The sequence below is a fragment of the Argentina silus genome (genome assembly GCF_951799395.1).
Source record: "Argentina silus genome assembly, chromosome: 7".
NCBI lineage: Eukaryota > Metazoa > Chordata > Actinopteri > Argentiniformes > Argentinidae > Argentina > Argentina silus.
Window position 1 is genome coordinate 6,867,008 of NC_139661.1, and position 21,971 is coordinate 6,888,978.

General features: G+C 44.0%; 2 protein-coding genes across 2 annotated transcripts; both read left to right on the plus strand.

Moving 5' to 3' along the window:
- The first annotated feature begins 887 nt into the window (after nucleotides 1–887).
- Nucleotides 888–2,600, plus strand: b3galt8 (beta-1,3-galactosyltransferase 8). The gene has a single exon (XM_083673777.1). It carries the CDS (start codon nucleotides 962–964, stop codon nucleotides 1,934–1,936), a length of 975 nt encoding a protein of 324 aa, XP_083529903.1. The 5' UTR covers nucleotides 888–961; the 3' UTR covers nucleotides 1,937–2,600.
- Nucleotides 2,601–3,645: 1,045 nt separating this feature from the next.
- Nucleotides 3,646–20,734, plus strand: LOC310806744 (dual specificity testis-specific protein kinase 2). Its single transcript, XM_083672952.1, has 10 exons — nucleotides 3,646–3,750; nucleotides 4,476–4,589; nucleotides 11,923–12,116; nucleotides 12,957–13,078; nucleotides 13,954–14,002; nucleotides 14,311–14,460; nucleotides 17,291–17,464; nucleotides 17,746–17,829; nucleotides 18,358–18,444; nucleotides 18,686–20,734. Exons 2-10 carry the CDS (start codon nucleotides 4,559–4,561, stop codon nucleotides 18,788–18,790), a joined length of 996 nt encoding a protein of 331 aa, XP_083529078.1. The 5' UTR covers nucleotides 3,646–3,750; nucleotides 4,476–4,558; the 3' UTR covers nucleotides 18,791–20,734.
- Nucleotides 20,735–21,971: the final 1,237 nt, after the last annotated feature.

Sequence of the window (21,971 nt, forward strand, 5' to 3'; positions counted from 1 at the left end):
GTGTGGGACATCCCGATCTGACGTGACGTCACAGCAGCCAGCAACTCAGTCAGCACCGTCCTGGGGGCGGGGGGAGCACGCAGACGTCAACACTGTCCAGCTGAAACCTGGCAACATGGAAGATGCACACCCTGGAGTGTGCACCGACCAAGCACTCGTACTCACACAGACACACACACAGACAGACAGATATGTGGATAGTAGCATATAGAATTATAACAGAAAATAGAGAGATATGATCATTCATTTACACAGGATATCAGTCATCATGAGTACAGTAAAAGAGTACAGATCAACAGTACAGTAAATGTATATGATTGACAGTGTGTCTGAGTGTACGTGGAACGTTTTTTTAATTTTTTGAGACTTAAGGCAAAGAAAAAAAAAATCAAATCAAACAACAACTGAAGATGGCTGCATCTTACTTGTATGACATCAAATCAAAACTTTTCGAGCCATATGCAGAGCAAATGCTTCACTGTCCAAATACGGAGGGCATGTACATTAATATCCTGTGGGCTGCTTCTATCGTATTGTTAGGCTGTGTCTTAGTAACTTAAACAAAACGCAAACAAAAATCACAGTTGACAGAAAACAGTGACAGGCTCTGTATACATGACAGGCATATGTATACTATCTTCCCTTTCCTATTAGCCTTATTACAATACCTTATGAGCTACAGTACAGAATTGAAGCGTTATAGCGACAGCGCCAGGCTTCATTCCAGTTTGACCTGTTCATCGGTTAGGAGTCTAGAAGCTATTTCCTGGTTTCTCTTTGGCCTGGGCGTGGCATACGCTATATATATCAATGGGGAGTGGTCGATGTGTCTCAACTGGGAAACGGTAACGTGACATTCTACTGCGGTGATTGCGGATATTCCATAACCAGGAAGAAGAGTCGTTTCTTCAGGACAGGAAAGTCAAACAATCCATTCGAGTTTTAGAATCATACTATTGCAATGCTCAAAAGGTGTCTTTTGAGGTTAGTGAAGATTTTGGCCATTGCAGGAGTACTAGCCTTTTCAATCAGTGTCTTACTGAACGAAATACCTCATACTAAGACAACAACACCAAGTCCTGTATCACAAGAACTTCACAAGGTAATATCTCCGGCGACCTACAATTATGTTCTCAATCAGCCTGCAGTGTGTAAGGACAGAAGGCCTTTCCTGGTGCTGATGGTTCCAGTGGCACCAGGTGATAGTGTGTCCAGGAATGCTATCAGAAAGACATGGGGCGCACAGGGCTTGATCCCGAACGTGGATACCCTCACTCTGTTTTATGTGGGTCTACCGAAGAAGGCCCGAGGTTCCCACATTCAGAAAGACCTGGAGAGGGAGAGCCGGGAAAATTCTGACATCATCCAAATGGACTTCTTAGACAGCTACCACAACTTGACCATCAAGACCATGATGATCATGAACTGGCTGGCCACCCACTGCCAGAGTGCCTCTTATGGAATGAAGGTGGATGCTGACATTTTTGTTAATGTTTTCTACCTTATCAGCCATCTAGGTGATTCTCCCAGACATGATTACATTACAGGGTCAGTCATCAGTGACGGTAGGCCTCGTAGGGAAAGTAATAGTAAGTGGTGTCTACGTGAGGACCTTTACCCTGAGGACACATTCCCTCCATATGTCTCTGGAGCAGGGTATGTCTTCTCTATTGACCTGGCCAAGAAGATCTCATGGGCATCCAGGTTTGTGAGACAGATTCCCCTGGAGGATGTCTATGTGGGTTTGTGTCTGCGGGTGTTAGGTGTCCGGCCTGTGTACTCCCGAAGTCTTCTACCTCTGAGGAACCTGTTTGAAATCCGACGTTTGGAGTACGAGGCATGTACCTACGCCACTCGTATTATTGTGACTGGCTTCGAACCACATGAACTACTGTACATTTGGCGTAACTTTCAGGAAGGTCATCTCACCTGCTGACATCCAGGCCATTCTTTCTTACCCAGAAAACCACAAAGTGTATGCTCATTATTTATTTGATTGTAACATTGTGCCACACAATGTGTACATACAGTACCAATGTCCTGAACATAGCTCATTAGTAATATGATAACCTATGACAAACACACATGAGGTTACAAAACATCTCTGTCTGCCTAAACCTGGTTTCTTGTGCTTGAATTATTATCATTAGCTGCTTATTAGCAAATGTCTAATGCATCAGTTTATGCAAGATGAGATTAGAGGATGATTATTAGCCTAACCCTCATTGTCAAGATGTCCACCTGCTGTAAGGGGTGTAGTTACATGATGTCAACACCTGATGGCGTAAGTTACTCACATTTATATTGTAATTCATGTGGACAACAATGATAGGAATTAGGAATCCTATCAATTGAGTGGGATGTCATGTGCATGTGAATGAATGGATTTAATTTTGTTGGTTAAACTTCATTGTTATCATAAAACATTGTGCAATTTTCCAGTTGTCACTTCAGGAAATATATTTTCATTGTGCAGCCTAATGTATTGTATCTTATTGTCTGTTTACCAAGTAGGAATATGAGTTATAATCTGACGGTCTCTTTATGGCATTTAATAAAGATGTTTTTCAGTTATAAGTCCTAGCATGTAATAGGGTAATTAGAGGGTAATTAATTAGTTAACTATGTTATGAATCAATCATGTTATGAAATGTTTGTTGTTTTATGGATGTTGCATACTTGCTGCAGAAAATGATAAACTAAAAAGGAAAAGGAGTCCTTAGATGCTATAATTACAGGGTGGTTGGATGCTAGAATCTCTCAGCAGCAGAAGTGCCAGTGAGTGGGATCAGAAATAGGCTGATGATTCATGATCACTAGAATCCGCCCCAGCCCGAGCAGATGGCTGACACTCAGGCTGGGAAACCAGTCACAGCACCATATCACACAGTGGCAAACAAGTTTGAGCTTTTGTTTATGTTCCTATTCCCCCTCTTTCTCTATGCATACCCCCCTCCCCTCCCCTCCCCTCTCCTCCCCTCAATTTGCTCTATTCTTTTGTCCCCATTTCATCCATTCTCTTCCCACGCTATGAGAGGGAGTTGATGTGTTGACTGATGCTCTCTTGAGACTGAGACACATTCTGTTGCTTTGCGGGTCCCTGCCTCCATTATGTTACCTTCATGCAGCAATTGTTTGATAACACAAATATGTCCCCACACATATGAATAGTTAATATTGGAAGGATACACTGATGCATATTGATGCCATAGGTCTTCATTTACATTACAGTTAAGTTAAGTTTTAAAAGCAAAAAACAAGTGAAAGTGAATGTGGAATTTTCCGTGTATTTTGATTATTATGTTCCAAAAATCATTCTTTTTCTTTCTGTTCCCTTTCCACACCTGATTGAGAAGGGTGCACCACACCTAAAACAGTGGGTAGCTTGTTATAGCTTGTTATTGTTGAGTGGGGGAGTTGAGCAATATCTACCGACGCACTGAAGATGGTTCCCTAAAACAACCTATCAAACATGCATTTAATCAAGAATGTCTTCACCCCCTCCGTCGTGCGAAGGGGAGCGCTTTTTTCAGACTCAAAGCCTGCGTGCGGCGAGCGCATTGATTGGAGACTGCAAGAGCAGCACAGTGCACGGAAACAGCGCGCACTGGCAACAGCAAAAACCACTACTGCGATGCACTCCATGTAACGCAGTTAAAATACAGGAAAGTGTTCAATAGAATACATTTCTGGAAGAAAAAAAAAGAGCATTTGCCTTTTACAAACGAAGTGGATTGTCGCAATAACAATGTAAGTACACTTTGAAGCTTATCAAGGCTATTTGTGCACGTTTGTGTTCAAATAGGCTACTTTAGTTTAGAGTTTATTTTCTTTTTGATTATATTCCGCCATCCTTGACAAAACGTCAACGAGTTTACTTAACCGTCAGGAAATACAGATAATCTGTTGTGATTTACATTTTTTCCACCGCTTTGTTGACATTTGTCATTATAATGCAGGATACTTTTGAAATATATTTTTATTTGAAAAACTAATTATGAGATGGTACAGAAAATGTGACGGGAAAAGTGTTATCATTTCTTTGCCTGGAGCTTTTGCGTATGATTATAATAGGATTCATTTAATATCACTGGTGAATGCAACAGGTGGCATGAACCACAAGTAGAAAACCGGACGTGTAGATTTCATATAGTCTAAATCTGATTTTAAAAAAAGAGTCCAAACTTAAATATTAGTCCTGCTTTAGATAAAGCTAGTGTACAGTAAATACGACATTGTGCTGTATTAATGTTTGTTACAGTATGTGTGATGCATGTCATTGATGTTTTAATGTAAGTTCATGTGTGCAATTATAGTGAACCATATTTCCTGTTCAACACTGTACATGTTGTAATGATGTCTACCTCTAAATATTGTCAGCATCAACGCAATGCCTATATGTTGTTGTCACTGTAACAGTCCTGAGTCTGTCTGCTTCTGCTTATTGTTGCATGGTCGTTTGTGGTTTTCCCCAGCATCTGGATAAAGGCATTAACTGCTGCCCAGCTCCTCTGGGTGTTGTGTGCTGACGGACAGTGCATTTCCACCCACCTTCAAGATGCATATGAATAGCTTGTTAAATCAATGGAGTAAGTACTGTAATATTAAGATACTTTACCTTCTAAGCCCCCCCCCCCCTTCTGCCTTGCAGACCTAAAAAGCCCCTAGCATTGTTGTGACGCTCACTCTTTTGACAACCTTTTTTATTTGTTACAAAAAACATACACATACAATATTTAGACATACTCTATCTATGAGAAAAGGCAGCACTTGACAGTGAACCTGTGTGCTTGACATTTTAAAGGAAAAGGCATCGTTTGATTAGTGTACGTGGTAATGTCAAAGTTGACGTGGAACACCTGGTGTTTGTGTAGTTAGCTGTTGCTGTTTGTCTTGCAGTAGATTGACTTGAGTCTCGACATTGTTTAGATGTGTGCGTCTGTGTCTTTATTTCAGCGTTCAGTGTGTCATGTTGATGTTGAGTCTCTCATACACTAGTGTGTGTGTGTGTGTGTGTGTGTGTGTGTGTGTGTGTGTGTGTGTGTGTGTGTGTGTGTGTGTGTGTGTGCGTGTGCGCGCAACCAAGATTGTCTACCTGTGCATTGTACTGATATAGAAAGCCCTCAGCTCAGCACTGTGCCATCCTAACCTTGTCCTAAGGTGTTGAGTCAGGGAAGTGTCTTGTTACCCATCCTTTGTGGTCTGGACACACTCATATTGCTGGAGCTGCTCCAGGTGAATAGACCTGGGACTTACTGTACTGATATGATGCAGATGAATAGACATAGGAGAATACCCCGGCGTCAAGCTTGCTTATGTGTCTGTGGATTGTTGTTTTCTGTCAGAGTTTCTGTTTACTGAGCGCATGTTTACAGAAGCTGTAGATTGTGCAGGACCTTTGTGAGTCTCTGCTGGCCATCTGTGTTACTTCTATGACCAACACTGGTCTGATTCATGTGGAGGCTGTCTGTCTGTGGGAGTCAGTGCAGCGGAGCAGAGGGAGGAAGGGATGGAGGGAGGAAGGGAGGCGAGGTAGTGGCATGGAAACCCTTAATGAATCCCCCTCCTATGGCTTTATTGATGATGATGTAATCAGAGGATTTGAGTGTGTCCTGCTCAGCACCAGCAGACTACACTGGCAACACAGATCAACATGTGTCCTGTGTCTTGACCTGTGATCTGAGCCTACTGTCAGCCCTGACCTCACAGATGGCAAAGATGACCCCAGGTCAAATACTAGGGATGATAAGACCTATTTCTTCTCCTCCTGTGTGTTTCTAATGATGCATGGGCGGTGTACTTTAGCACTGAAACTATTTCGATGAGGTTTTTTGGGTTTCCTCCCACTGACACAGCGCTCGTCACTCTGAGCGATGACTTGCTAACGATGTAATAGAACCTTCTTATTAGCTTCTACAGTCCAACAGAGAGACAAACTGTTCTTTGTTACCCCTCCCAACATTTCAACTACGCCCCAAACTCTTACTAAACTTCAATTTGATATTTTCATGCTATATTGTCCCCCTCCATCATAACCACAGAGTAATTCCTAGATTTTATCGCTAGGCTTTTACAGCAGGATGCTGTAAAATGTGTGTTCTTTTATGGAATGCTAGTGCTGTCTTTAATTGTGGTGTGTTTACATACTGTATCTCACAGAGTGTAACCCTGAACGTGACTAAACCAACATTCTAGTTGGCTGTGTAACCACAGCACAGGGTCTACAGTGAGAAGTTGGAATCGAGGAACAGAGCTACATTGTGTCCCCTCTGACATTCCGTGTGTGACCTCCCATACTGCATCCAGCCCACTCCCAATCCCACAAATGCAGTGTTGTTCTCGAAAGTCATTATGCTAGCGGAAAGCATTTAGTGCACAATTGATCCATGATGAGTAGAGCTCCTCGTTGCCAGCATTTCAAATGCATTAAGAGCTACAGTATGTTGTTGGACAGCATCACATTGCGGTTTGTTTGGCTGCTACACTGAATTTGAAAAATATAAATCATGTATTCACTTTGGTAATGAGGCTTTGTTTACAAAGTTGATATATATATATATCTCTATTTACTGGATATCATTCAGTATTTGGAAGGTTTATGGCTTGTGCCTGGTCCATAATAATGAGCCTTGAGTACCTGCTCTCAGGCCTCACAGTAAGCCAGTGCAGCCTGTGTAACAGCCTCAGAAAGGCCCAAATGGATATAGTTACACAGCTCTCCAATGGACCTAGACGCCTGAGACAGATCTGATAATGCCCTCTGAATTATGCACTGGGTGTGAAGAATGGGCCTTTTACGATGGACTCCCTGTCGAATAATGGCAGATACATATACTGCAAAGTCTATCTCTGTTTATATAGAACCATGGTTTGCTGTTGACAGTACCTTCCAAAGGTACAGTATTTCATTAGTATGGTCAGATTTATCACGTATTGATATAGTCCTTTGTGGCTCAGTTGGTAGAGCATGGCGCTAACAATGCTTAGGTTGTGGGTTCGATTCCTGCTGGGACCATATATACTGAAATGTATGCACTCACTGCAATGTAAGTTGCTTTGGATGAAAGCGTCAGCTAAATGGCATGTATTAGTATGACCTATTTTTTGTTGCAAATACTGTGCTTAGTCCATATAGGGTGTAGTTTCCATGTGAACAACATCATTTTGTGGAATTCAACAGGTTCTGGCTTCATTGAATGATGATATAATACTCTTTTCCACAAACAGGCACATCCACAGCCAAAAAAACACAGAACTGTGACTCAGTGCTCAGAAATGGCACTTCCTGTCTCGAATAGGAGTCTATAAGAGAGCAGGAAATATCAAATCAGATCTGAATACAAATAACACACTTCACAGAAGACTGACATTTCCACACCTCCTTTCGTCTAATTCACGAGCAAAGCAAGTCGCCGTCAATCTTGTATTGTCACCACAGTGGTCTCAGAAAGCAGCTCTAAGAGGATGAATGCTTCCTTCTAATTGGTTTGGTGTGATTTCAGCTTGATTTGAAAGGACACATCTAAAGCTTCAGCTCCCACTTCTCCACTTCTCCTTATCCAACATGTAAATGCTTATTGTTGACTTGTCCGTGGGAGTGCAGCATTAGGACAGCTTATCTGATTCACTGTGCCACATTCAGGACACCTTGAATTGATCGTTCTGGTAACCAGGGGTTCTGTAATTGCATTAGCAGTGGCTTTGCGTCATGCTTCATTCGTTATCAGAAACCAATTATTATTCTCCCATTCCTTGATTAGGGTCCTGGCAGTGAGTTTCAGGGAACAGTAGTAACTGTGTGTATAAAATTAATCTAATCTCCACAGTTCACTGGCATGGGATTAACAGAGTGGAAAACAAGGTTGAATAAGTCAGAAAGGCTTCAGGCTGATTGATCGGTTGCTGGTCACTCACATGGAATGGCTGGTCTTTGCCTCAGGGAGGGTGATTACAAAGAAATCTAGTTGAAGGTTAATGTGGGAGTTCTCACATTGAGAGGTCTCATCCTGGAACACCCAAATGATGTAACAAGAGTAGATGATGAATAGAGAAATGATTTGACACAGAAGTGAACACGGTGGTGGAACGAGCTTCCCACTGCTGTCAGGACTGCAGAATCACTACCTATCTTCCGCCGTAGACTGAAGAACCATCTCTTCAGGCTACATCTTGACTGTCCCTCCTAAAGACCTCTTCATCCACCACTACCTCTCTGTACAGTTCCTCTACTGTAAAAAAAATAATTAAAAAAAATAAACAATAATAATAATCCTTCCTTCCTCTAGCATTGTGACTGCCCCTGGTCCTAGCATAGATTATTTTATTTATTTATTTTAACATTATTTTTATTTTAATTTTTGTTATGATGACTGATTAGTACTTTAGACAAAAGATCTCTTCATCCCCACTACCCCCCTGTACAAGTTTCTCTCCTATTAAAAAAAATAAATAAAAAAAAGTATTTTTTCCTTCTTCTAGCATTGTGACTGCCAATGGCCCCTAGTCCGAGCATTGATTACTTTTTCTTATGACGACTGATGGATAGCTGATTCACTTACTTAAACAAATGTATTTGTTGTAAGTCGCTTTGGATAAAGGCGTCTGCTAAATGCCATAAACCATTACAACCGTCATGCTGCATACTGCAACACCTTTTGTTGTTATTATAGAACTTATTCCTAGCAGAAGCTCACCCCTCCCCCCCCCCCCCCCCCTCTCTCTCTCTCTCCCTCAAAACATGTTGTATAACCATATGTCATTGAGTTATGCCTTGATTTGGACTATCCTGCCACAAGCTACAGGCTATGCAGGACCACACTGTACATTTACAGGCTATATATCACACGGTGCATACAGGACATTTTTAAATAGAACGTCACTCTGACATGTTCCACTCCCAGTGTGTAGGGTGAGCCATCGCCAAGACTGAGCACTGCATGTGTGGTCTGCCTGTTTCAGGAGGTTTCAGGCCTATTGATCTGATGTAGACCCACGCAACAGCAGCCCTCCTCCTCCAAGCTGTTCCGTTGTTGGTCACAAAATTGCAGACGCAGGCAGCGTCGGGGCTCCTGTGGCGGTGTGGCCACTGTCTCCCCCTGCATGTCTGAAGATCCGTGAGGCAATTAACACATTAAGTGTTCCCCTCTAATGCACCAGACTGGAGCCAAGTGTCCTGACTAGATGGCTTTTTTTATTTTTTTTATCAAGATGAATAATGCCCTATCCAGCACCATGAGGTTTTATGTCTGAGATCATCAGAGCCCTGCGGATGCAATTTACCATGATCTATTCCGGCCCTAAATCTGACTAGAGTATCCTGACCATCCTGTACTGTCAGTCTCTGAGTGTGTTTGGGGAAGTTTGGTACAGTTCCATGAAGTTTATTATTACTCTGTTTCCGTATATGAGAGTGAGCAGCTTGAGAGACTAAGAGTCATTGTATCAGAATATGTGGTGGTGTGACTTGTATCGGTTGCGTGACAGTGCCAAGTCTGTGTGTCATCCTTTTGACGTGATTCCACCTCCAGTGGGGAAGTGGCCCTGCCTTGCAGTTCAGAAGTCTCTCAATCTCTGACTCATATTTATCAATCATCTGTAAACACACATCTGCCTCTGAACTCACAACACTGTCAGATCTTTTGGGGCTTCATCAGAGAGGACTTGTAAGAGAGCAGTCCCAGAGGAATGGTCTCATCCTGGTGGGAGCTGATTTAGCTGTTAAGGTCTCATAGCTAGCATTCCTTATCAGTAGGTAGGACGTCAATTGGGCGGTGCCCACTGATGGTATTTCTTGTAAAGGTGGTTGTGGTCAGACGCTGTTAAACTTACCGTGTACTGTGGCTTTTCCACAGGAAGTCACAGAGTGCCTTTATTTTTAGCAATGTACAAACATTTTGCTCATGTCAAAAGCTGAACTAGACCACCCAAAGAAAAAGCAGATTTGTTAATACAAATGTGATCTAACACCATGAAATTTAGAGAGACAGAGATTTGTTGATACACAATTCATACACAGAGACGGACTCTCGATTAAATGTGAAAATGTTGTTGCCAGAGGAGCATGTCTCTCTGAACTGATCTATCCTCCAATACTCATTGAAAGAAAAGAAGCCATCATCTACTTTATATACTATATAGGTCTCCCTGTGTTCCATTAGAAAGTCCTGTGTGATTGCTCTCAGAGAGACTGACTGTGGTTAACCCTGAAGGCTAGGTTAGGTTTCATGCTGGGCTATGGCTGTGAGACTGAGTGTGTCTCTGGTGTGAGAGACAGACATGATAGGGCTGCACTGTAAGCGTTTTCTCTGGCCGGGTGGTAGTGGTGGTGGTGGTGGCGGTGGTGGTGCAGCAGAGCTGAAAGTGCAGTGTTTGTTTACTCCAGGGCTAGAGACAATGACAGCATGTGTGGGCCTCTCTCCCATAATGAATACCAGGGGTTGGTTGATTCCCCACTTGATTGACAAAGCCCTGCCAATTGTGTCAGCGTGTCAGTCTGTGCTTTTCACTGGCGTCATTGTCAGGCCGGGGGACTGTTGTCCTGGAAAAACAAACTCTGCCCTCAACTAAGTAACCCCAATAATGGAAGTCACGTTAACCTAAACCTCATTTAAGTATTTGTAAGTGATAGGCTATAGACCTTAATATGGCAATTCATGTTTTATTGTAGACCTATAGACTGTATATGTTCAGTCTAATTAAAGGGAAGTACATTCCTGTATGTGCACTGTAATGTCTGTGCTTCACGGTTGGTATTTAGGTCTTCTCACTTCTGTGAAAAGGATGACAGTGGTTTTATTTAGTACCCTAACTTCCTGTTCTGATTTCTTCTCTTAGCTACAATTTCCTGTGAGCAATGAGTCTCCAGTCATTAGTGTTTGATAAAAGCTTTGAGCAAGAAGGCCTTAAATATATATATATATTATAAACAGCTGAGGGATGAGGCTGGACAAATGTAACCACTCTCAATTTAATATACAGAGCTATGGATGCGAGGCCTGACCATCCATGAAATCAAAATGATAGTTTTAACCATGTTTTGAAGCTATGCAGTGTTTGTTTACAATTGTAAAACAGGCTTATATTGTGCTTTCTGATGGGGTAATGCAGTTGAACTAAACACGAGGAATTTCAAAGTTGTATTCTTCAAGAATAAATGGATATATCTAATTAATTTAAGTCAAAATTCATGTACTAATCCCAAATTGGCCTTTTAAAGATAGAATACACTAGCTGACTAAATTAAGAAGAAAGAAGAATGGAGGTACATTCATCTCTCACTGGTTTACAATTCCTTTTAGTGGAAGAGGAGCACATTATCCCCGGATCAATCATGAAAAGAATCCATTTTACTTTCAAATGTTTCCCCTCTTCCCGTGTCCACTTCTGCACAGTACATCTACCGCATATCATCTTCTCTCATTCAAATAAGCCCTCCTTCAGTTTTTCTTCTTCTCAGTTCCTTATGATGTCTCTGGAGGAAAAACAGCTCACTTGATCACTCTTGACAGTCTCTCAGCCCCATTGACCAGCCCTAATACACGTCCTGCACCTCTCTATTTTAAGGTCCCATTATTCCGATCTCTTTGTTTCACTCCATAAAGGGGAAGCACTTTCCCCCTCATCCAGCTAATGAGTGGGACTAAGACTAGGCCTTTGTAGCGCTCTCTGCCTTTCATCCAATCGCACCCACATTGACTGTGCTTTATTTTACATGAAGCGTTATTTTGGTCATTATGGACTCTTTGTTCAACAACATCCATTCTGTCAGCACTGATGTGGTTTATTATAATAATTCTGTTAATGTATTATGAATTTCACCTAAGCTTTGTTGTGACTGACCTGTGTGTGTGTGTGTGTGTGTGTGTGTGTGTGTGTGTGTGTGTGTGTGTGTGTGTGTGTGTGTGTGTGTGCGCGCCCCCCTAGCGGACATCACCAGGATGTGTGACGTGGATGTGTCATCAGAGCCCACCAGCCCTACTCTCTACGGGGAGTCCTCTGACAAATACTACCAGGTGGACCGCTGGCAGAAGCTGCGCACCGCTGTCCGCAAGCTGGAGTTCTGGGAAAACTTCACGGCTGAGCTGATCGGGAGTGGCTTCTTCTCCAAAGTCTACAAGGTACAATGTGCTAAATCTCAAAACTCTTTCCTTGATTCCTCGCAACCTCTCTCAAAATGCACCTCTGACCTTCTCTTCCTATGCATATTGAGAAGGAGGAGGTAAGGAAAGAGGATGCAAGGAATCCAGGAATGACGTTTGAGATTTGGGCCCTGGTACGTCCTCAACTGTGCTGAAAGTAGCCCCCCCCCCTTTGCATGCCTCCAACAAAGCACGCGTTGTGTTCGCCCTAATTGGGACATACTTGCAATTCCACGATAAGCTTCTAGACAGCATGGATGCCTGAGCATACAAAGACCTGGGGATGCTCAATGATACCCCACTGTGCCTCTTACATAACACCCCCTCTAATCTGCAATCTGTACAGGAGCAAAGCAATGGGGAACCCAAAAATGGCACGCATTTAGGCTTTGTCCTCTGTCCGATGAAGTAGAAAAGGCTGATGGGCCGAAAGCGAGATGATGATTGTTAATTGATGAATACATCCAGATGGGTTTGGAACAAAGAAAGCCTCGAGTCGTTGTGAGAAAAGGGAGAGAAGGAGGCTACCGTCGCCTTTGATCAGAGCGATGATGTGTGTTGTTTTTGACGATTAAAAGCTAAGTATTGCTAGAAAGAGCAAAGGGGTGGGGGTGGGGGGGGGGGGGGGGTTGAGGTGATGTGTCAATGTGACTGACTTGTCTGCCTCTCAGGTGATGTGTCAATGTGACTGACTTGTCTGCCTCTCAGGTGATGTGTCAATGTGACTGACTTGTCTGCCTCTCAGGTGATGTGTCAATGTGACTGACTTGTCTGCCTCTCAGGTGATGTGTCAATGTGACTGACTTGTCTGCCTCTCAGGTGATGCACAGTACGTCCCGTAAGGTGATGGTGGTGAAAATCTATAAGAATGATGTGGACCAGGACAGCATCGTGCGGGAGATCAGCCTGCTGCAGAAACTCTCCCATCCCAACATCGTGAGGTAGTAGGCCTAAGAATGTTACTCACCCCTGTCCTCCATGTTCCAACACATATCGTTGGTACGGTATGCTCTCGTTAAAACACCTCATATGAATGTATTGTAACAATTGCTCAAGATGAGGACTCAATCCACTTTGAACTGTTTGTATTGGCTAATCTTTCGAAAGATTGTCAAAACACTGAATGTGTAAGTGTTTGACGACCATTGTTGTTTCCAACGAAAGGTGTGTGTGCTGAGTCTGTGTGTGGTGGGTGCAGTCAATGCCATTGGCACATTAAATAAAAAAAATAACAAAATAAGACCATGTCATGTACAGTTGGTGTATTTTACCCACCTGATGTGGTTATATAAAGTGAGGGCATAGTGTTTGACTAAGCAATCTGAATACAGGCTTTTTGCAAGGTCATGGTGGAACGGTTATCAAACAGCAAACATATCTGCTGACCTCACTGCGTAGGGAGAGCCACTGATGAAAGCGATCTGAGTCCAATATGTACCTGGCACAGAGGACCCAGCTCCCTCTGAGTAGGCCTTATTCAAACAACAACGGGGGAATGTGTATTTGAGGAAGGCTATGTTCTCAGGCTCTGAAGTCAGAGCTTTTTAAGTAGGAGACTGGCATTTCTAGTGTCTGGATATGTTTTTTCGACTTTGCTGAACTTTCCCTTGCCCAGGGAATACCTATCTTTTGGGCATAGAAAAATACTAATCTCGGAACCCAGATTCTGACAAAATTCAGCCTTGACCCTATATGTAGCTATGAATACACATGTACTCTTTTACGATCATTACGATCACTCACTCCAGTTCTATGGTGAAATCTTTGAATGAATTATTGACTGTACGAAACAGCTCTAATGATGACATACTTCCAGGTATCTGGGGATCTGCGTGAGAGAGGATAAACTCTACCCTATTCTAGAGGTGAGTGTTGTGTTTTCTCAGCCTCTAATTGATGATGTGTTGATTAGATAAGAAGTATGAGACATGCGCCTGAGGCATGGGTGTGAGAATCAGAACAGGTTGTGATAATAGACCACACAGCAAACACATGCAGTGATTTAAAAGCCGTGTGTGTGTGTGTGTGTGTGTGTGTGTGTGTGTGTGTGTGTGTGTGTGTGTGTGTGTGTGTGTGTGTGTGTGTGTGTGTGTGTGTGTGTGTGTGTGTGTGTGTGTGTGTGTGTGTGTGTGTGTGTGTGTGTGTGTGTGTGTGTGTGTGTGTGATATTCCAGTATGTAAGCGGAGGCTGTCTGGAGGAGTTGCTGGCCAGGAAGGACGTGTCTCTCTGCTGGAAGGAGAAGGTGGATCTGGCCTGTGACATCACCAGGGGAATGATCTACCTACACTACAAGAACATCTATCACAGGGACCTCAACTCCAAGGTAGGGGAAGTCCCCCAACAGACTGCTCTCTTCAGCAGGGCCAAACTTAAGATCAGTGAATAGTACAGTACATCAGGCATTCATGTTAATTGGGGGATTTTTGCGAAACTTGGGTCACACTTGCAGATCTCAAGATTAACATCTTAGACCATAGACAACTATAGACATCAGGACAAACCCCTATTTGTGTGAAAAGGTTGGCAACACTCACTGCTGTGACATTTATTAAGTGATTGTGTTGTTTTAAACGTTCTACACAAAGCAGCATATGGCACACACACACTCTCTGGTGTAGAAAACACTGTGCAGACAAATCTGTTGGCACTCTCCTGGTTGCCAGGTTCCACAGAAGTGCTGGCCGGTAATGCAGAGGGACGAAGCAACAAGGCCGAGCCTATTGTCATGCTAATACGCTCCCACTCTGAGTGCTGTTATTGCACATAGGCATTATATACACAGCGACTCACACACACACACAAACACACAAACCCACATACACATGCATGCAGACACACACAAAACGCACACACACACACACACACACACACACACACACACACACACACACACACACACACGCTCAGACAGCCAGTCGCGCTTTGTCTCAGAAAGTAGGGTCAGTAAGCACAAAAAGTAGGGTCTCTTTCACTCTGCCGCAGTTTCACATCAACATCCGTGGGAATACAAATGGCCGCTCTGACGTGGTCTATGCTGACATTTAGCACGTCACCCAGAGGCACAATCAATTTAGCTCTAGTCTCAATGGTGGCATTTTACTGGAAGGTAATTGGGCATGCTGCGATGTAATACTGTTTTCCCCCCCAGAGAAGACCCCCCACTGATGTCATTAGAATTGGCACTGGGATGCTCACATCTATCTTAAGATAACCAAACAACCGCTGTGTTCACAATGACTGGGGGTGTTTGAAAAGAGAACCGGCAAGATTGATTGCACCAGCATTTACATGAGACAGGGGCTGTTCTCATTTTGTCTAAATAGACAGAAAAGAGACCTCAGTCCCCATCAATTAGGTAGGAGCCCAGACGTCCACCAACGCAAGCATTATATTATGTTCAATAAGAAATGTACAGAAAACCCCAAATCCAATTAGTGTAGCAGCTGGAATCATGAGGCTGCCAAGGACAAGTCGTTCGACATCTCTCTTGTAGACGTCCTCATTAGTTGCCCAAGATAAGTATATAAGAGGCATACTGGACATAATTGTAAACGTGTATAGTTTTAGTGTGCTCTACAAGTAACTGAAATCTAGTATTAGTTCTTGGAGCGACTAGGCCCATTCCTTAGATGCAACGTTACACAGAAGTCCCAGTTCTGTTCCTCCCAAAAACTGTTGCTTTCTTTGGCTCTGAGGTAAGGGCCATGCTAAATTTAGCGGTCAGGTTGGAGCGATCCCCAGATAGAGCAATAATCACAGGCTACTGAATGGAAAGAGAGAGAGAGAGTGCCTGTGGTTCCTACTGTAATGGGATCCAGATGCTGAGACGTCACTCCAGAGTCCTCCGTCTGTTTTCACTCATCAGCAGATCATGCTCCATCCACACCCCGGTCTGTCTGCCTGCCTGGCTCCCTGCTTGCCCGCCTGTCTCTCCTGCCTGCCTGCCTGCCTGCCTGCCTGCCTGCCTGCCTGGCTCCCTGCTTGCCCCCCTGTCTCTCCTGCCTTCCTGCCTGCCTGGCTCCCTGCTTGCCCCCCTGTCTCTCCTGCCTTCCTGCCTGCCTGGCTCCCTGCTTGCCCCCCTGTCTCTCCTGCCTTCCTGCCTGCCTGTCTCCCTGCCTGCCTGCCCCCCTGCCTGGCTGCCTGGCTCCCTGCTTGCCCCCCTGTCTCTCCTGCCTTCCTGCTCCCCCCCCCTGCCTGCCTGCCCCCCTGCCTGCCTGCCCGCCTGCCTGCCTGCCTGCCACACTACCTTATGTAACAGTACCTGCTATCCTCCAGAGTGCTGTTAGTCGCCCACTGTCACTCTACTCATCCCACTGATGCTCTCCACTCCTGCAGTATACAGCCTCTGGTCATGACCACCAGAAGACAGTGTCACAGAGCTTATCCCTGACTATTGGGCTGTGTTGACTGAAAGCATAGAGGCCAAAGCAGGGTGGATTATGTACACTGTAGTCAATCAGCAGTGCCCAGGTCAGGTGTAAATAATTGAGTGTGGCGGGGGAGGTGATGACGCAGACCCCATGGAACCAGGCTATTGAAAAACGTCTGGTCTGACTGGCTCTCTGCAGCAGGGTCTCCCCTTTATGCCGTTGTAGATCAGCTTACTCTGTGGAGAGAATGAAGAGACGTGCCACCAGATGTCATCGTGTTGACTTTTTGCTTTACCCACCGATTGGCTCGAGTCACGCTGTGTAAGCAGACCCGTCAAGTTTTAAGCCATCAGAGTATGACTGTGTGTGACCAGTGAAGGCAGCGGATGCTTGGTTGTATTGTCGGTGTTGTTATGCTTTTGCGTTGACACAGGAGCTGTGCCCTAGAGGATTTGTCCGACAGCTCAGTTATTGGTTTGATTGTAGTGTTATGCTGCCCTCTGCTGGCAAGCAGATGTCACAGGGTGGATCTTGCCACTCAATGTTTATATTTCATATTGAACATGACATACACTATGTCAGTAGCTTTCATGTTGAAATTGGGTGAAACACTATTGTGAAATAGCTATATTCAACATGATTGATTGAAGCAAGCCATTTATTGTGTGTGTGTGTGTGTGTGTGTGTGTGTGTGTGTGTGTGTGTGTGTGTGTGTGTGTGTGTGTGTGTGTGTGTGTGTGTGTGTGTGTGTGTGTGCGCGTGTGCGCGTGTGTGTGTGTGCAGAACTGTCTGATCCGGGTGACAGCGCGAGGCAGGGAGGCCCTGGTCACAGACTTTGGCCTGGCCAGGGAGGTGTTGGATCTCCCTGTCAAGGACCCTGAGAGGAAGCTCTCCCTGGTGGGCTCCGCCTTCTGGATGGCCCCTGAAATGCTGCGTGGGGAACCCTACGACCGCAAGGTAAACATTGGACCAAGGGCCATGTGGTTTAGAGGCCAGGTGGTTTAGAGGCCATGTGGTTTAGAGGCCATGTGGTTTAGAGGCCATGTGGTTTAGAGGCGCTCTGTGGAAGCGTTGTCTCACGTCAGATGAGGCTCGGAATGTCGCGTTTTATTGACGCCACCTGACGTAAGACAATGCGACTGAGACTGATGAAAGACTTTGGGAGTTTATTGTAAAGCTGGCCCTGGGATGGGTCGGGTGCTGTACGCTTGACATGTGCTTTTCTGTGTGAACGCCAGGTGGACGTGTTCTCCTTTGGGATTGTGCTCTGTGAGATACTGGCCAGGATCCCCGCAGACCCAGAGATCCTACCAAGAACCCAGGTAAAGCTCATCTGGACGACGCACGCACACATGCACGGACACACACACACACACACACACACACACACACACACACACACACACACACACACACACACACACAGTAAATCCATGATACACTAGAAACATGGATATAACACCACTGTAAGGGTAAGCATGGTGCCTGTGTAGTATACCATGTGTTAAAGCTCTCTCTCTCTCTCTCTCTCTCTCTCTCGTACGCTTGTACTGCACTGTACTATATGTTCCAGATGCTGTCTTTCATCCACATTTTTGTCTTCATCTCTCTCTTTAACTGTTGCCCTACTGTTTTTTTTATGTCTGCTATGTTTCCCTTTTCTACTAGGAAAGTCCTAATGTACTCGGTGTTGTTTACTCTCTGTGTAGTGTGTCTTTACTACTCCTGTCCCCTCTCTCTGTCTCGCTCTGGGAACAGCCAGGTGCTTTGGACTGGGAGCACCCCTCTAATCTGGTCTCTGTTTTATCCTTTTATCTCTGTCCTTGTGTGTGTGTGTGTGTGTGTGACAGGACTACGGCCTGGATGTGAGTGCGTTCAGGGAGCTGGTGAGCGGGTGTCCTCAGCGTGTGTTGGAGCTGGCAGCCAGCTGCTGTCTGGTGAGTAGATACAGACACAGATACAGATACAGTACATGACCACTAGAAAGCCCGAGTGTAACCTTAACACACCGTGAAATGGAGGGTCAAAATGTATCTCTGGTGCCAGACCGTGAAATGGAGGGTCAAAATGTACTGTATCTCTGGTGCCCAGACCTCTTCTATCCAATATAGTGGTTCAGAATAGGATTTCAAACCACAAATAACGCCCACACTCATCCTCATTTCCCCTCTATCTAAGATGGAGTCCTTCAGGAGACCAGCTTTCACAGAGCTGTTGGACGAGTTGGGGGAGATCGCAGACACTCTGGAACCACCCCCTAATTCAGAGCTGACCACTGGGTGAGGGGTTCGGCTCGAAGCCCCACCCCCATCCTCAAGTGGATTGGAGGACTTGGGACCTGCCAAGCTCTGTACTATACATAGACAGACAGCTGCACAGGACCAGGGGGCACAACACAACACCAGGGAACACCTCTCCATGAAGGAACTGTCCCTGTTCTGCACAGGATCTGGAGGTGGATAGATGTCACAACTTACACATTTGAGACAGCTGGACGGGTAGACGGATGGGGATACTCTCTACTGTACTGTATGTGTGTCGTCTTGAAAAGGAGGGTTTCTTCTCGGAAGTTCTTCTTGTACCTCTCGCAAACGCTTTACTTGACCAGTTCACACAAGTTGTGTAACAGTACAGTTGAACATAAATCACACTGCGTTCGTTTCATTTCGGCCGATTGCAGTGAACAAAATTCATTTTAGCAGCATGTCTTACCTTATTTCAAATACTTTTCTTGACTCTCAAAATACTGCTTTTTGTTGGAGTTTTGTTGTTGTTGTTGTTGTTGTTGTGGTTATTTGTGACAGTGTTTCGTGTTGTAAGTTGTACCTGATGATGCAGAGTTTCATCTGTTGATGTATTTTTTCCTACCACCATAGCTGTGTCTTTCTCTACCTGCCTAGGGACACCATTGACCGAGAGAAGTCATGTTCACCACTCCATGTCCTTTTCTTTCAGACACAAAATTGTTTCTGTCAGTTGGCTGAGCTGTGAATAGGCCTCTTATTGTTCACAGGTCTACTGGCAACAGCAACAAAGACCTCCCCAGAGCTCTGACCTGCCTGCCATTAGTTTAGCTGTCACAATGCAGACACGAGGCTACCGTAATACTGCTGCACGGAGATAAGGCCAACGATTAGCTACACTGATCAAGTCATTGGCCATGAAGTCGTATTAAGTGCTCAGATCTTATCACACGTCACAATGGATTTGTCTTTTTCAGTATATCTGTCATTTGTGTCTTACTTTTTAATGGACCCAGTTACTTTGGCTCTGACTAAGCACAGCATACAATCTTGACTTGCTTTTAAATTGGATCTGTCAGCATGGTATCTCACGCTAAAGAAAAGCATTATTTTGGAGTTTCGTTTAAACTTTAGTGTATTGTTCACATCAGTGTGTGAGAACAAGCAATATCAGTCCTGATCTATTTATTTATTTATTTTTCCTGGAAGGTACATTTTGCAGTATATACAGTACAGTATGCACATTTTGACATATTTTGAGTACTTTGAGTTACATGTCATCACACATCCAATCTGATAGTTCTTGTCATCCAGTGTTGCGTCAAGCCTTGGCATGTAAATATGTACGTTTTCCTTATCTTATAGCTCAGACAGTCTTTGTCCTCTCTGTACAATGTGTGTATATTCAGTAGTGCTACATCAGCTGTCCATTCTCTTGCCAAGTTACCAGTATTTGCCAGTAAGTGTGTGTCATCTCAAACAGATTCGACATGTTCCCCATGAAGAGTAGTCTCACAGGCACAAAACCAGGCAGCTACTATACAAACATTACTAAAATCACATTGGTTCCTTAAAGATTTGGGATTTCAAACATTTTAGTTGAGCTAGTGTTGAGCTACAAAATTGTATGGAAATGTGTTGTATTCCCTTTGCTGGCATATGAGGGAATAATATAGATAACACACCATTTTCATCATTCTTTTTCAATTAGGTCATTTAACGCCATAGTTAACCCATTTTCATTTAATAATGTTTTTGCATTTCAGGTTGCCTGACCTTTGTGATATCTTGTGAAGGTTCATACTTTTGTTTGAACATTGTTTGCACGTTGTGTGCTTTTTCATTACTCTGTATGAATCTTAGTACATTTGTATGAGATAGAAATAGGACAATACGATGAACCTTATATTGAAGTATCTGAACATGTATTTTGCAAATGACTTACTTTCAATAAAATTGTTTATCTGGTTTAAGGTTAGACAGAGATGTGTGTGACACTGGTCTTACATCATCAGTCTGGGAGAGCTGGCTTTCCTTTCATATCTGGTTACCTGGCAACTTTCTGCCTCATCAGGTGCTCTTGACCATGCTAATTCTGTTTCCATACCCCCTCAGGGGGCTTTGAAGCTTGAGTCATTGGCATATTCAACATGGAAAAGTAATATTCATATTCATGTATTACAGTCATGGCCAAAAATATTGGCACCCCTGCACTTCTTTCTGCACCACTTCTCCCAGAAAATTGTTGCAATTATAAATGCTTTGGTATTCACATGTTTATTTGTTTTGTTTGCATTAGAACAACACAAAAAAGCAGAGAAAGACAAATCTGATATCATTCCACATAGAACTCCAAAAATGGACTAGACAATAATTGATACCCTCAACTTAATATTTGGTAGCACACCCTTTGGAAAAAATAACTGAAATCAATTGCTTCCTGTAACCAATGAGTTTCTTACACCTCTCTACTTTTTAATTTTGGATCACTCTTCTTTTGCCAACTGCTCCAGGTCTCTCAGTTTTGAAGGGTGCCTTCTCCCAACTGCTGTTTTGAGATCTCTCCACAGGTTTTCTATGGGATTTAGATCTGGACTCATTGCTGGTCACTTCAGAACTCTCCAGCGCTTTGTCCTAGACCATTTCTGGGTGATTTTGGAAGTATGCTTTGGGTCATTGTCCTGCTGGAAGACCCAAGACCTCTGACGGAGACCCAGCTTTCTGGCACTGGGCCCTACATTGCACTCCAAAATTCTTTGGTAGTCTTCAGATTTCATGATGCCATGCACACAGTCTAGGCATCTGGTGCCAGAGGCAGCAAAGCAACCCCAAAACATCTGAACCTCCACCATGTTTGACTGTAGGGACCGTGTTCTTTTCTTTGAAGGCCTCATTTCATTTTCTGTAAACGGTACAATGATGTGCTTTACCAAAAAGCTCTATTTTGGCCTCATCTGTCCACAAGACGTTCTCCCAGAAGGATTTTGGCTTCCTCAGGTAAGTTTTAGCAAACTCCAATCTGGCTTTTTATGTCTCTGTGTCAGCAGTCCTCCTGGGTCTCCTACCATAGCGTCCCATTTCATTCAGATAGCGACGGATAGTGCGAGCGGACCCTGTGTCTGCAGGTCAGCTTGAATTAGTTTGGAAGTTGATCGAGGTTCTTTGTCCACCATTCGAACGATCCTTTGTTGCAATCTTTCATCAATTTTTCTCTTCCATCC

Coding starts and splice junctions, on each gene's coding strand:
- b3galt8 (XM_083673777.1), top strand. CDS start 962: ATGCTCAAAAGGTGTCTTTTGAGGTTAGTGAAGATTTTGGCCATTGCA.
- LOC310806744 (XM_083672952.1), top strand. CDS start 4,559: ATGCATATGAATAGCTTGTTAAATCAATGGA. Junction 14,003..14,310: donor AACTCTACCCTATTCTAGAG/GTGAGTGTTGTG, acceptor GTGATATTCCAG/TATGTAAGCGGAGGCTGTCT. Junction 17,465..17,745: donor GGGAACCCTACGACCGCAAG/GTAAACATTGGA, acceptor TGTGAACGCCAG/GTGGACGTGTTCTCCTTTGG.